A 13,713-nucleotide genomic window follows, 5' to 3' on the forward strand; every position below is an offset into this window, starting at 1 on the left:
ATACACGTGTTTGAATGATTGTACGTTAAGCACTAACAACGTTAACATGAAAAGTGGGTAGTGCGTCAAGTGTTGATTCGAGAAGTCCGAAGGTGCTCGAGTTGCGGGTACTCGTATTCATGCAATCGCTAGACACACACACACTCACCCATTTTCACACATGGACAGAAAACGACTACCGACATTTCCCCGATGACGTTTCTCTTACTCTCTCATTTAGTTTTGGTTAAAGCGTATATTAGAGAATACACGCAGGTCTTGACTTGCCGTGTATTGAGTTGGTGTAACGCAATTACGATTGTTGTTTGAATGAACAATCAAGCACCCTCGTCGCGCCCCAATCATTCAATTTATGTTCAATCGACTTTTGCTCCCTACCATCGGCTCCTTTGCCCCCCACCCCTGTTGGCTCCTAGACCTCCTACCCGCGAGCTCTTATAATTCTTTCTTCGTTCTTTGGCTTCGCTTCACCCCACATACATACATATATAGATATATGAAGAAATAAAGTCGCGAAACAGCCCCGGAAACTAATCGCCGCTGTACAAAAGTATTGTATGCTCCCAGTCGCATACTAACAAACTCAAACGAACAAAACTTGTTCTTATTTCCTGGCTTTGACAGCATAAGTATATTGCCGGTGAAAAGAAAGCTAATAACAGCAATATTCTATCGAGACAAATGTATTAACAATCAAAATATTTTCATCTCTAAATCCATTAAAAATTTTTTTTAGGTTCGTTATTTTATTTCAAGTCATTGTTAATTAGAAAGATATCATTCAACTAGAAAAGCATTATAAATTTCTATTAATACCTTTTTTAAATTATTAATGCGTCGTAATTAATGATTAACGCTTCGTGCTACTTATTAATCCTTCGTAATACTCATTAACCGAAATCTAGACTTATTAATGCATAGTATTAATCATTAATGCGTCATATTAATCATCATTAATAACCAATATTTAGTAATTAATCACTAATACTTACAAAGTATCCAATAGATTAATGCTTCGTAATTAATTATTAATTATCAAAAAATTAAGACTTTTGATGTATGCATCGATTAATTCATTACTTTAATGATTAATGCATGATTATAATTGACTAATTTAATTAACACTTAGTAATTAAGTATTAATATCCCTTAATTAATCATTAATTCATCAGTATCAAAATTTTCGACATCTTCATTAATGATTAATCCATTGTAATACTGATTAATGCTTCGCAATTAGTTATTAATTCATAATAAAAATAATAAATTACAAGATGACGAGGAAGAGGAAGATAGGTGGGGCGTATTAGTAGCAAAGTTAACCGAGAGCAAGCCCACTCTCGAAGGAAACTAAATAAACAAGAAAAAAAAGTACGCATATGTACGGCTGAGATATAAGCGAGTTGGGTGAATGGCCTGGCGCGTCCTTGCGAGCCACCTGACCATGCTACTCCACCAGCTACTCCACTCGGACTGAACTGGACTCGACTCGACTGGACTTTCCAGCATCCTGCTGCCGCAATTCTTACATTATGCCTACACTATATTGACTACATGGACAAACTACATGCTTGTACATAACATTACCCAGACATTTTACGCAAACAAAGTTATGTTGCTCAACTTAGTGGCCCTCAATTGAATCCTCGTAGTTTATTTGTCAATATATATATATACATATATGAAATAAATAATTTGAATTAGGACTTAACATAATGGCGGAAGAAATTAAATCTTAGTCTTAGCCGCTTTCTAATGCCAGCCAATCCAAACTCTGGCTACTGAAGTAGAGAGTATCTCTTACCTTCTCACTTATATTAGAAATATACTATATATATATATACCTTAGGTTGTAGTATACGTCAATATACTTGTATATCCACTCCCATATAACCAGCAACCTCAATCCCAACATCATCTAACTATTTATAGATCAGACCACCTGCAGCTTCCGACGGTTACGGCATGTCCGGCATGCTTTTTTTTTATACCTTTTATGAGCTTCAACGTTACCTTTTTAAGATATTAATTATAAGATTATAATTATAATTATTATTTTACGAGATATTTACATTTTTATGACAGAATTCATTTCCGAAATTGAACCTTCACTTTTATACTTTTAGTTTTTTATTATTATTATTAAGAATTTTTGAGATAAGGGTCTTCTGTTAGTGGTCGCTGGAAAGCTTTTTTCATTACCTACAACTTTGGTTCAGTGAAATTAAACCGTAGAATCGATCGCTAGAGAGGGACAGTTAGTTCAAGTTGCAGCCACTTTTCGGAAGGGTATGACCGCCTTTTTTTTTAGGCTTCTCATGGCGATATCTTTAAAACTATTCGTTTTAGAGGATTTTCGTAAGAGAACAAAGTTGTAGAGAATTAAATTTCCTTTAAAATAAGTCCCTATGATATCTAATTATAATAAATGGTACTAAGATCAAATGGATCCAAAAATTCGATTTCGAATTCCGAAAATAAGCGCTTAAAATTTTTTATTTCAAAATCGATTTTCGCGAGAAAAATATGAGATAAATATATAAAATATGTGCTTGTCTTAAAGCTTGTTTCATTTCCTACAACTTTGGTCTCACAAGAAAATGTCATATAACCTATTGTTAAAAAGTTACAACCATCTAATTCCCGAGTCCTTTCGTAGACTGAAATCAGCTTCCAATTCACCAGCAAATGATAAAAAAATAATAATTATTATTGTTATGATTACAGCCGTCATTGCTTACCAATGACCCATAGACCGCGAGCGTGGGTGGAAGCAGCCCGGAATTAAAGGATCCACAATCCGGTAAGCAAAAAAAAAAAAATAAATATACAAATTGGATTACAAAATATTAATAATTCGATATCAGTGGTATTTTAAAAATAATAATTAAATCCTTGAGATGTTAAAAGAGAAAATAAAATATTATAAATAATAAAAAAAAAAATAATAGACGCACAGCATGAGACTCAAGTCGACGCTGAGGGAGTTCCGGTGGAGACGATAATCGAATGCACGGGGGAATCCGGTGTTTGCTGAAGGGAGAGATATCTAATCGGTAAGAGACGTCTTTCTGCTCTCTACAATATATATATGTATATATATTTATATAAAAGATATTATTATTATTTATTAGTAAATGTGGATAGTGCGTATAGACACGGGTCTTACTTACGCTCACCTGCCTCTACTCAGTTCAACTTCTGTCTTATACTATAATACCAGATATATATACATATAACGACTGTAAACGTAAACGAGAGGACTCTCACGCGTACAGATTTAACCGTAGCCTTAAGGCATTTATACTCTATACTGCCCGTTGCATTCACATTGAATCGAGTGTGTCGTATCTACGTACAGGCCTTTTTTACTTTCTGTGTATGGATGTTATACAAGTCTGCCTTACTCTGACTCTTAATATGAATATGAGTGTTAGTGTGAGAGGCAATTGTATACCTGTACTTTTACTATTTTTTAAAATACTACCTTAGGCATAACGCATCTATATCTACTTAAAGTTACATTAAATATACATTCATTGTCCTGTAGCGCAACAGATAACGCTGATTTTAAGCCCGCTTATGGGGTTTATTTATTGGATGAGGATAAGAGGTATAGAAAATTAATTATATGGGAACAGGTAGTCAAATTAGTTGTTTTAAAAAATAATCGAATTTCAGAAAAATATAAATTCGGTGGTTAAATTTATGGGGTTCCGGTGAAATAAACCAGTTATAAGACATAGAAGATAAAAAATTGAATTTTAATATGAAAACAGAGAAAAAATTGATTTTCCGATAGTTTATTCATGGAAAATTGTCTATTTATAGTAAAAAAATATTTTATCAGAAAAATCATTAATTGATTTTAATAAGTCCGAAAAAATACTTTTTTTACTACTCGCCATTTTATTTTTTAAAAGTAATAGCTAGCAAATATAAAAAAAATGTAACCCTTTAAAAAAAAAAATTTTGTCCTGTATTGCAACCGACAACACATCAACGTAACCTAAAAAATAAAACCAAAAATAATAAATGAAATTGTCCTGTAGCACAACAGATAACCCATCATCAATAGCTACCATTTCCACTCAACGTTAAGTGGATATGAATTAAAAAAAAAAAAATGTCAATGTAACATAAAAATCCGTAAGTGGTGACAATATATATTATCAGATATATGTATACATTTAAATACATACTTGGTCGATTTAACCAAACACACGTACACATACCCATATACACATATGCATATATATATACAAATATGTAGCCAGTATTATATACATAATGCAAGCATTGATAGCCGTCGTCTCTTTCACGCACGCGATCTGTTGCAGTCGTGGCAACTCGTGTCCGGTGACAGCGTCCAGTGTCCAGTCTCTCCCTCCCGTTGAGTGTCCACAAGATTTATTTTCCCATGGAATATATGTGCGCGGGTTGTAGGCACCGTGAAAAGTCGTCGTCCTGCCTTTACTACTCTCTTATTTTTTTTTCTTACCATCTTGTTCTTGTTCTTCTACTTCTTCTTCTTATGCTTCTTCTTCTCCATCTATAATCACAAATATAAGAAAAAAAAAATTATTATAAGTACATATATATGTATATATAAATATATATATAGATTTTTCTTACCATTGAATTTATGTCCCTGAGTCATCGATAGTCTACTTAAACATCCGATCTATTGTCAATAGCTGTATCGGTTATTTTTTTATTGATAACGATTATCGAGGGTAGATAACCTTCGTCTTTTGTTACTCGAAATGTTATTTTGTTGGGTTTTAAAAGGTAGAATTTTTTAATCTGTAAGCAATAGGGTCAAGTTACAAATAAATAATATTTTTTTTTTAGAAAAATAGAATTTAGGTTACTACGAGTTATATTACAAAATATTACCTAAAAAAATTTCTTTTTCAAATTTTATCAATTTTCAGTCAAAAATTATAAAAAAAAAAAATTTTCGATTATTTGAATAATTTTCATGAACGTAAATTTATCTTGGATAAATATTTATAAATAAAACTTATGAAAATGTTTAATAAACATAAACAAAGAGCGTTAGGTATTAGATGGAGGGCAGAGAGATAAGATCGGATAATAATACACGGGACAGTGCACCGACGGCTAAAGAAATTAGGAATACAAACAGAGACATTGGGGGCCACATCATCACAGATTGAGATAAAAGGGCCACAGTATGCTTTCCCCTTCCTTTCTATTCCTCCTCTCTGTCTTCTCTATCTATCGCCCTCTCACCCCCTCCCCTTTATTACGCTGACGACTAATACGAACATTCGTGTTGAGAAGATAAAGTTTGTAAAGCATTTGGCTTTCACGCAAACATTATTTTAATCCAGTCTCACGGATTTTCGAAACACAGATAAAAGAAGGAGAGTTACGGCCCGGAAATCGGTGGACGCGCGCCATACTATGACCTGAGATCTGGTATGAGTTGATATAAATAAAAACTAAACAAACCTGACTGAGCGAGAGAAAGAGAAAGAGAAAGAGGAATAAAACTAGAGACCGGTAGAGTTCCACTGAGCCGAGTAATCAGAGAGACATTATTTTCCTTTGAGCTTTATGTTCGCGCGTTTTTAATGCTGGAAATGTCGACGAGCAAATTTTTATTCCTTTCAAAAGAAAATCATTTTTTTTCACTAGAAATATGAATTGTGACGTAAATTAAAATTGTTGAGTTTGCAGAAGCCTTTGGCGAGTGCTGCCAACGCGGGCTTTAATCAATTCAGAGACAAAAAGTCATAAAAACTTTTTTTTACAAAATTTAAAGATCTACAAAAAAAGTCTGATTGACTTTTTCTCTATTTTTAATATTTGACCCACAATTTTGATATCAAAAATTGAAATTATAATTTTGCAGAAGCCTTTGGCGAGTGCTGCCAACGCGGGCTTCAATCGACTCAGAGACAAAAAGTCATTAAAACTTTTTTTTACAAAATTTAAAGCTCTATAAAAAAGGTCTGATTGACTTTTCCTTTATTTTTAATATTTGACCCCTAATTTTGATATCAAAAATTAAAATAATTTTCCAAAAAAAATTTTTTTTTTTTTTTACTTACTTTAAATTCTGGATAAAAATTCCTCTCGAATGAGTACCGACATGATGAGTTTTTTTTCTAAAAATTTAAGAAAAAAAATTAATTTCAAAATAATGATTTTGAAAAATATAAATTTTATCACTTAAATTTTATGTCTCTCACCTTCACCATAAAATTTCCTCTCAAACGAGTACCAACAACCCTCCTCAGAAATAACTTGCCAACATTTTTCATCACGAATTTACTCAGCACACATTATTAATATCCTCTCTATTTCAACTTCTCTTCTTTCATTCTCATCTTCTTTTTATCTCTACTTCGCCTCTCTACTCTTTACTCTACTCGTCACTGGCCGGATGTCGTATAATGGCGTACGTTCACCGACAAAAGCTTTATTTTTCTTCTACTGCCATTTTCACTCTACTAAGCTACACTATATCCTCTTCTATACTCTTTTATTTATTTTATACCCCTTCTTTAGTCTACTAGTGTAAGTGCAGATTGTACAGTAAAGTCATGACAACGATTGCGTTGTATATATACACATATATGTATATATATATATATTTTTTTTTTTATTTGTGGCCATGGTGATAAAGGATCCTCGTCTTACAAAGCCACAAGATCCCTTTGTACGCCAAGTGTACAACGTAAATTTATATATATATGTATATTTATATATATATATATATATATATATATATATATATATATCTGTTTGTTTGATTGTATACATGAGACAAGTACGTGGAATAAAATACTTTCTACGAGAGTTAGTTCGAGAATTAATGGCGAGTTCACGCGCGCGTTGAGTGGTTTTCACACGCGAATCAACATTTTGTTGTTGTTTATTTAACTTGTTTATTTTATTTATTTTGTTGTTGTTGATTAGACGAGTCAAGTGGATTATTTATATATATAAATATAATTATAATTATAGTTATAAATTCTAATATATAAAATTATAAAAAGTCTTATTTTTGGTTTTAATAATAGATATCTTTGAATTTTACCTCCTAGAGCTGAGGATTTTGATTTTAGAATAAAAGCTATGGGGACTTTTTTGTAGGAAATTTTAAGAGCTACAAAAAAGGTATTTAACATTTTTTCGATATCTTGGATATTTTAGTCAAAATTTAAGATTTTATAAATTTGGACATTATAGATTTTTGAACATTATAGATCTTTATTGGCTTGTAGATCCTTAACTATAGATCAGATAAAAAAGATCTTGAGACGTCTTTTGTAGGAAATTTCCCGGACTACAAAAAAGGTCTCTATAAATTTTCCGATATTTTAAATATTTAACCCCCAATTTTCATTTTTCAAAATTTGGTTTCTAATTTTGGTCATTATAAATTTTTGAACATTATAGATCTTTACAGGCTCATATATCCTTTACTATAGATCAGATAAAAAAAATCTTCAAATGTTTTTTGTAGGAAATTTTCCGGGCTACAAAAAAGGTCCTTATAAATTTTCCGATATTTCTAATATTTAACCCTTGAAAGTAATAAAAAGTAAAATATTATAAAAATTTCGAGATCAGTAAATTTGTTGACCAAAGCCCATGTTTTTTTTATTCCCTATTTTTAAAGGAAAATAAGTAGAATATGCAGTGAGATAAGAAGGGTGGCCTTACAAGTTCTCATTCATAATAAATGGCGTCCGTGCGACATAAAATTTCTCCAATTGCAAAATTGATGCGGCTTATGTTACGCTTCCTCAACATCCCTTGTGAAGACTGCATATATATATAACATTCAAACTAAACTCAACGACGTAACTCGTGTCTCGCGGGTACGCTACTCGTTTTACTGTAAAGCAACTCCTCATATTATATATTGTAGTACATAGGGAGACGTAATTCATTTTTTACCGGACGCGTATCAATTATTTATAAATTGCTGCTCCCTCGTGATCATAAGATCACATTGGCAATACTTTTTTTCGTGAAAACAAGAAAAAAAGTTTTAAGGAAACCGGCTGATACTCAATTGAGTACACGTGACATTTTTTGTAACAATGGCTAAAAATTTTCTAATTAAGAAATTAATTTTTTTTACGAAATTCATCAGTTTTTCGGTTTCAAACCACGATAACTTGGAAAATATGAAAAATACAGCAAAAATTCACTGGACCTTTTTTGTAGCCAATGAAATTTTCTATAAAATTTATTCGGAACTTTTTTTGTTTTAGTAAAAATTTTAGGCTCCAGAAGCTTTTGAAAAAAAAAAGTCAGTTTTTTTGAAAAAGCGATACTGAGATGGAAATATTTAGATTATGAGCTCAATATTGAAAATAATGGAAAAGTCATAAGGACCTTTTTTGTAGCCTATAAAATTTCCTACAAAATTGATAAAAAATTTTTTTGATTTTGATCAAAATTTTAGGCTCCAGAAGCTTTTGAAAAAGAAAACTAATTTTTTGAAAAATTGATACTGATGAAAATATTTGAATTCTGAGCTTAATATTAGAAATGATGAAAAAGTTATAAGGACCTTTTTTGTAGCTTATAAAATTTTCTACAAAAAAGTCTTATGACTTTTTTTTCTAAAATTGATACCAACAGCTCTAGGAGCTTTTATAGACAAAAAATCATTAGTGAAAATGAGAACTGAAAATATCGGACCAGAAGAGAAACTGGGGTATAATAAAATATAAAAATAAAATGGTTGACTAATTTAACGAGTAATGCTAATTAAAAGGTACGATGTCCTTAAAAAAAAAAAGTTAAATAAATAAAAGGAAAAAGTTGTGCTTTGACCGATTTGCAAACAAGAATGAGTGTGGGTTTCTGTAGAATCGAGAGCAGTAATAAATATAAGGGACATAACTACGACTAGGGTGGCCCTTAAATGTAAGGGCAGAAAGAGAAAAAAAAATAAATATAGAGAGAATTAAAAGTGAGTTGTAACAGCGAATGGTCTAGTTTGGAATGAGGTGACGGGAAAAATGTGAGTGTGTATGGTGGTGTCGGTCGGAGAATTACTAGAATTGAAGGTGGTCTTGGTGAGGTCCCTTCATTGGGTCTGGTTGAGATGGTGACGGTGGTTCAGTATAGCAACGAAAAGGGACGCGGCGTAACATAACAGAGAGATTTTGTTCTCTAGGGAGCAGTCAAAGCGCGTGGCCCTTGCCATGACGATCTGAGCATCAAACAACCGTCTGTATAGATCTATCGTCGCATGTCAGTAAAGATGAGAAGGAGGGATGGGGTTGGAGAAAGGTAGGGATGTAAGAAGAAAGGGTGGGAGGGTTGGGGTGGGGATGAGAACTGAAGCGATTCAACGTGTATACATTGGACGGCACTCGATCGTATCTATCTATCTATCTGCCTACTTACGATGCGCCACGACAAGCTAATGTATAATCATACACGTCGAGTTTATATCTAGATGGAATACACGAGGAGACACTTTGTATCAGCTCTCAATCGCTGTTATAATAAAAGGGGACGGTATAAAGACAGGGGCCGTGTGGGTTTGCTGGGATTACTTGTTATAATTGCTGATTGTATCTTAATGACGAGCGGCTAAGTTTGGAAATGGAAAATTTTTAGCGGTTGGCGGTAAGTGATTATTAAATCATTGCTATCGATTAATTCGTTGCGTATTTTTATAAATTTATCGAAAAGAAAATAAGCAAGTGATAAGTAAAAAAGCAATCTATTATTAGAAATGAAAAGTTAGCAATCATTTTCCAGCAAAAGAAAATTGGTAATCATTTTCGAGCAACGAAAAATTAGTAATGCTTTTTCAGCAATGGAAAATTGACAATTACTTTTCAGCAATAGAACATTGGGAATGATTTTCCAGCAATAGAAAATTGGCTATGATTTCCCAGCAATGGAAAATTGGCCATGATTTCTCAGCAATTATTTTCCAGCAATCAAACTTTAGTAATGATTTCCCAGCAATGGGAAATTGACCATGATTTCCCAGCAATGGAAAATCAGCAATTATCTTCCAGCAATCAAACTTTAGTAATGATTTTCCAGCATTAGAAAATTGGCAATGACTTTTCAGCAATAGAAAATTGGCCATGATTTTCCAACATTAGAAAATTGGCAATGACTTTTCAGCAATGGAAAATTGGCCATGATTTTCCAGCATTAGAAAATTGGCAATGACTTTTCAGCAATAGAAAATTGGCCATGATTTTCCAACATTAGCAAATTGTCAATGACTTTTCAGCAATGGAAAATTGGCCATGATTTTTCAACTATAAAACTTTAGTAATATTATTCCAGCAATAGAAAATTGGCCATGACTTGCCAGCAATAGAAAATTGACAATGATCTTTCAGCAATGGAAAATTGGTATTGATTTCCCAGCAATGGAAAATTGGCCATGATTTTTCAGCATTCGGACATTAGTAATGGTTTTCCAGCAATAGAAAATTGGCAATGACTTTTCAGCAATGGAAAATTGGGCATGATTTTTCAGCAATGAAAAATTAGTAATAAAAATAAAAAATAAAAATCAGAAATTGAAAATCATCAACAATTACGCAGTAGTAAAAAAATGAATACTATCCCAAAAAATACATAATTTTTTAAAATTTGACACCTCACCCATAAATAAAACCCCAAATTAAATATTCTCAATCTAAAAAATCACTGCTGCTCAAAAGAGTATATCCCGTACGTACAATAATTCATATATATATACATCTTCCACTCATATAAATTCTTAACTCCATTGTTATCCATTTATTCGTACGAATCTGACAATTGTAATCGTTTATAACCGTTACATTGATACTTTATGTTACTTATACTACAATATACTACGGCACTATTCTCATCCTTTACTTCTTGAATCCCATTGTTAATACACATGACATTATGATCCACCGGCTTATGTTCGAACAACTACTATAAATATTCCATATATATATATCCCATATTTTTCTTTTAATCTCCCCTTATAACATTTTTGATACCGAGTCCCGCGATTTTAATTTTAATTTTAATCATCACTCATTTTTTTTAATATTTTATTTGGGAATGAAAAATAAAAAATTTGAAATAAATAAAAAAAAAATTTCCATTCACGTGACTAATTAATCTCAAGGTGAAAGTTTTTACTCTCATCTTCGTCCTCATTTTATTTTATATCCGTGTTATATATATATATATATATATATATATATATATATATATATATATATATATGTTGGTAAGAGTGAATTGTAAATTGAGATAACAATAAAATAGTTAAATTATAAAAGCAATTTATTGACAGTAATTGGTCATATATATATGTATATATATAATTTTAATATCAAGGTTGAGAAAAAAAAATTCGGATTAAAATGAGGAAGGGAAAAAATTCAAGTGTTTAATCAATTGGCGAATTAAAATATTTGTGATTAAACGGTTGGTTTGTCCACAATATGTGTTAAATGTGGTCTGATTATGATAACAATAATTGTGATAATAATTATGATTGTTTGTTGCGTGAGAGTGTGAGGTGTGGAGGTTTGTTTGGTGATTGACAATGTGTAATTGAAAGTTGAAGCGAAATTTTAAATTTCAAGGCTAGGAATTGAGAACAATGTTGTGTAATATTGTGATCGAAAATATGTAAGCTAAAATTATATTTTTTGCTTGTGAGAATTTTTTTTACTTTTTTAGTGATAAATAATGGCACAGAAAATTATTGAAGGGTTTCATTGCTGATTTTTTTGATTGAATTTTATGCGGAAAAATGACTAATTTTATTGCTGGGAAATTACTAATTTTATTGCTGGGAAATTACTAATTTTATTGCTGGAAAATGACTAATTTTATTGATGAAAAATTCCTAATTTTATTGCTGGAAAATTACTAATTTTATAGCTAGAAAATTACTAATTTTATTGTTGAAAAGTTACTAATTTTATTGCTGGAAAATTACTAATTTTATTGCTGGGAAATTGTTATATTTTATTGCTGGGAAATTACTAATTTTATTGCTGGAAAATTACTAATTTTATTGCTGGGAAATTACTAATTTTATTGCTGGGAAATTGTTATATTTTATTGCTGGGAAATTACTAATTTTATTGCTGGAGAATTACTAGTTTATTGCTGAAAATTGTTATATTTTCGTTGCTGGAAAATTGTTGCTGAATTTTATTGGTGAAAATTTAGCACTAAATTTTAATATCTAAAAGTTACTAATTTCATTGTTGCAACGTCTCTAAATCTAGTGACGAAATATGATTGGTATATCTCTATTACTGGAAATTTTTTGTTTCATTTTATTGCTGAAAAATTACTGATTTTATGGCTGGAAAATCATTTCCACGTTTAGTGTTGGAAAATTTTATAGTTCATTGCTGGAAAATTGTTGCTGAATATAATCACTGGAAAATAGACTTTTGAAGTTCGTTGTTAGAAAATTAGCATTTTTATTGCTGGAAAATTGCTAATTTCATTACTGGAAAATTATAACTTTATTTTTGTTGCTGAAAAACTATTTCTAATTTCTGTTGCGAGAAAACTGTTACTGATTATTATTGCCGGAAAATGGTAACTTAATTTTACTGCTTTATTTTTTCCTACTGGAAAATTATTGCTGAATTTTCCGACTGGAAAATTATTTCGGAACTTTTCATTTCTGAATTTTTTCACAACTAAAAATCTATATCTGACTTCGAGTATTTATTTCTATTTTGTATAAATAAGCAATTATCGATAATTTTTTAAATTTTCTTTAATAACCACCAAATTTTCATTTCTGAAAATAACCATTAAAGTTTTGACCACCAAAAAAATTAACAACTAATTAAAATTACACTGTAATTATGATGAAACAGTAAAAGCCCGAGGTAATAAGGAATTGAAACCCTAAATAAATAAAAAACAGAACTTTTTTGATAGTACCGTTGATACTCGCGCCTTTTTGGTCGATTTCCGCGAGTAAATACAACTTAAACTATAACGACCGGTTAAAGGCTCGATTGTAGTAATATAACTTAAGAATAAGAAGACGGGCAAGAAGAAGAAGAAGACGGAGAAGGAGGAACACAAGAGGAGGCAAAGATAAAAGAGAGAAGAGAAGAAAAGTTGGTTCGGATCATCTATCATGCAGCTGTTGCCTCCATTGTGTTGTTAGTCTTACGTTACGTCTCTTGTTGTGTATATATATATATATGTATGTATATATATGTATATGGTATGGCGACGACTACCATGCGTGGACCGAGTGTGCAACATGTGTTTGTCCCCTTGTCCTCTCAATTTCGATCTCTCTCGGTTACTACAAACTCAGGGAATTTTCTATCCTCGTCGCTCATTGCCGCCGTCACCGAGTCAGGCTCTGGCTCTGTTCACTGCTCGGTCCCTTTATCTCGCTTAGCTTCATCGCTGTTGATGCTTTTTTTCTCGCTCCTGGCGTTATTCTTCATGTCGAATGGATATACCAATGAAAGGACGTTTCATGTGTGCGTGTGTGTGTCTATGTGTGGTGTGTGTACAGTACTCTGCACTGGATAGTACGGAAATACTTTTGGTTTTGCATTTCAAACGATTTTATGTTTTCGTTACTTTTTTACTCCCTTTTTTATTTTAATTTATTGGTGATGACAGTTTTAGGGTTAAAAGGTCATTTTAATGTCAATAAATAATTGCAAATTTATTTGTTTATTTTCTTTTTAATAT

General features: G+C 31.5%; 1 protein-coding gene across 3 annotated transcripts in view; it reads left to right on the forward strand.

The window, feature by feature from the left end:
• LOC103575353 (transcription factor SOX-13) overlaps nt 1–13,713 on the forward strand; it is an 84,249-nt gene that overhangs the window by 15,150 nt on the left and 55,386 nt on the right. For 2 of the 3 annotated variants that reach the window (XM_008555102.2, XM_008555103.2), the window contains exons 2-3: nt 2,728–2,803; nt 2,952–3,056. In XM_008555102.2, coding sequence (XP_008553324.1) covers nt 3,010–3,056 — 47 coding nt within the window. In that variant the 5' untranslated portion in view covers nt 2,728–2,803; nt 2,952–3,009. The remainder of the gene's footprint in view (nt 1–2,727; nt 2,804–2,951; nt 3,057–13,713) is intronic. The other variant, XM_008555106.2, reaches the window with a different exon arrangement.

The sequence above is a fragment of the Microplitis demolitor genome, chromosome 9 (assembly GCF_026212275.2).
Source record: "Microplitis demolitor isolate Queensland-Clemson2020A chromosome 9, iyMicDemo2.1a, whole genome shotgun sequence".
NCBI lineage: Eukaryota > Metazoa > Arthropoda > Insecta > Hymenoptera > Braconidae > Microplitis > Microplitis demolitor.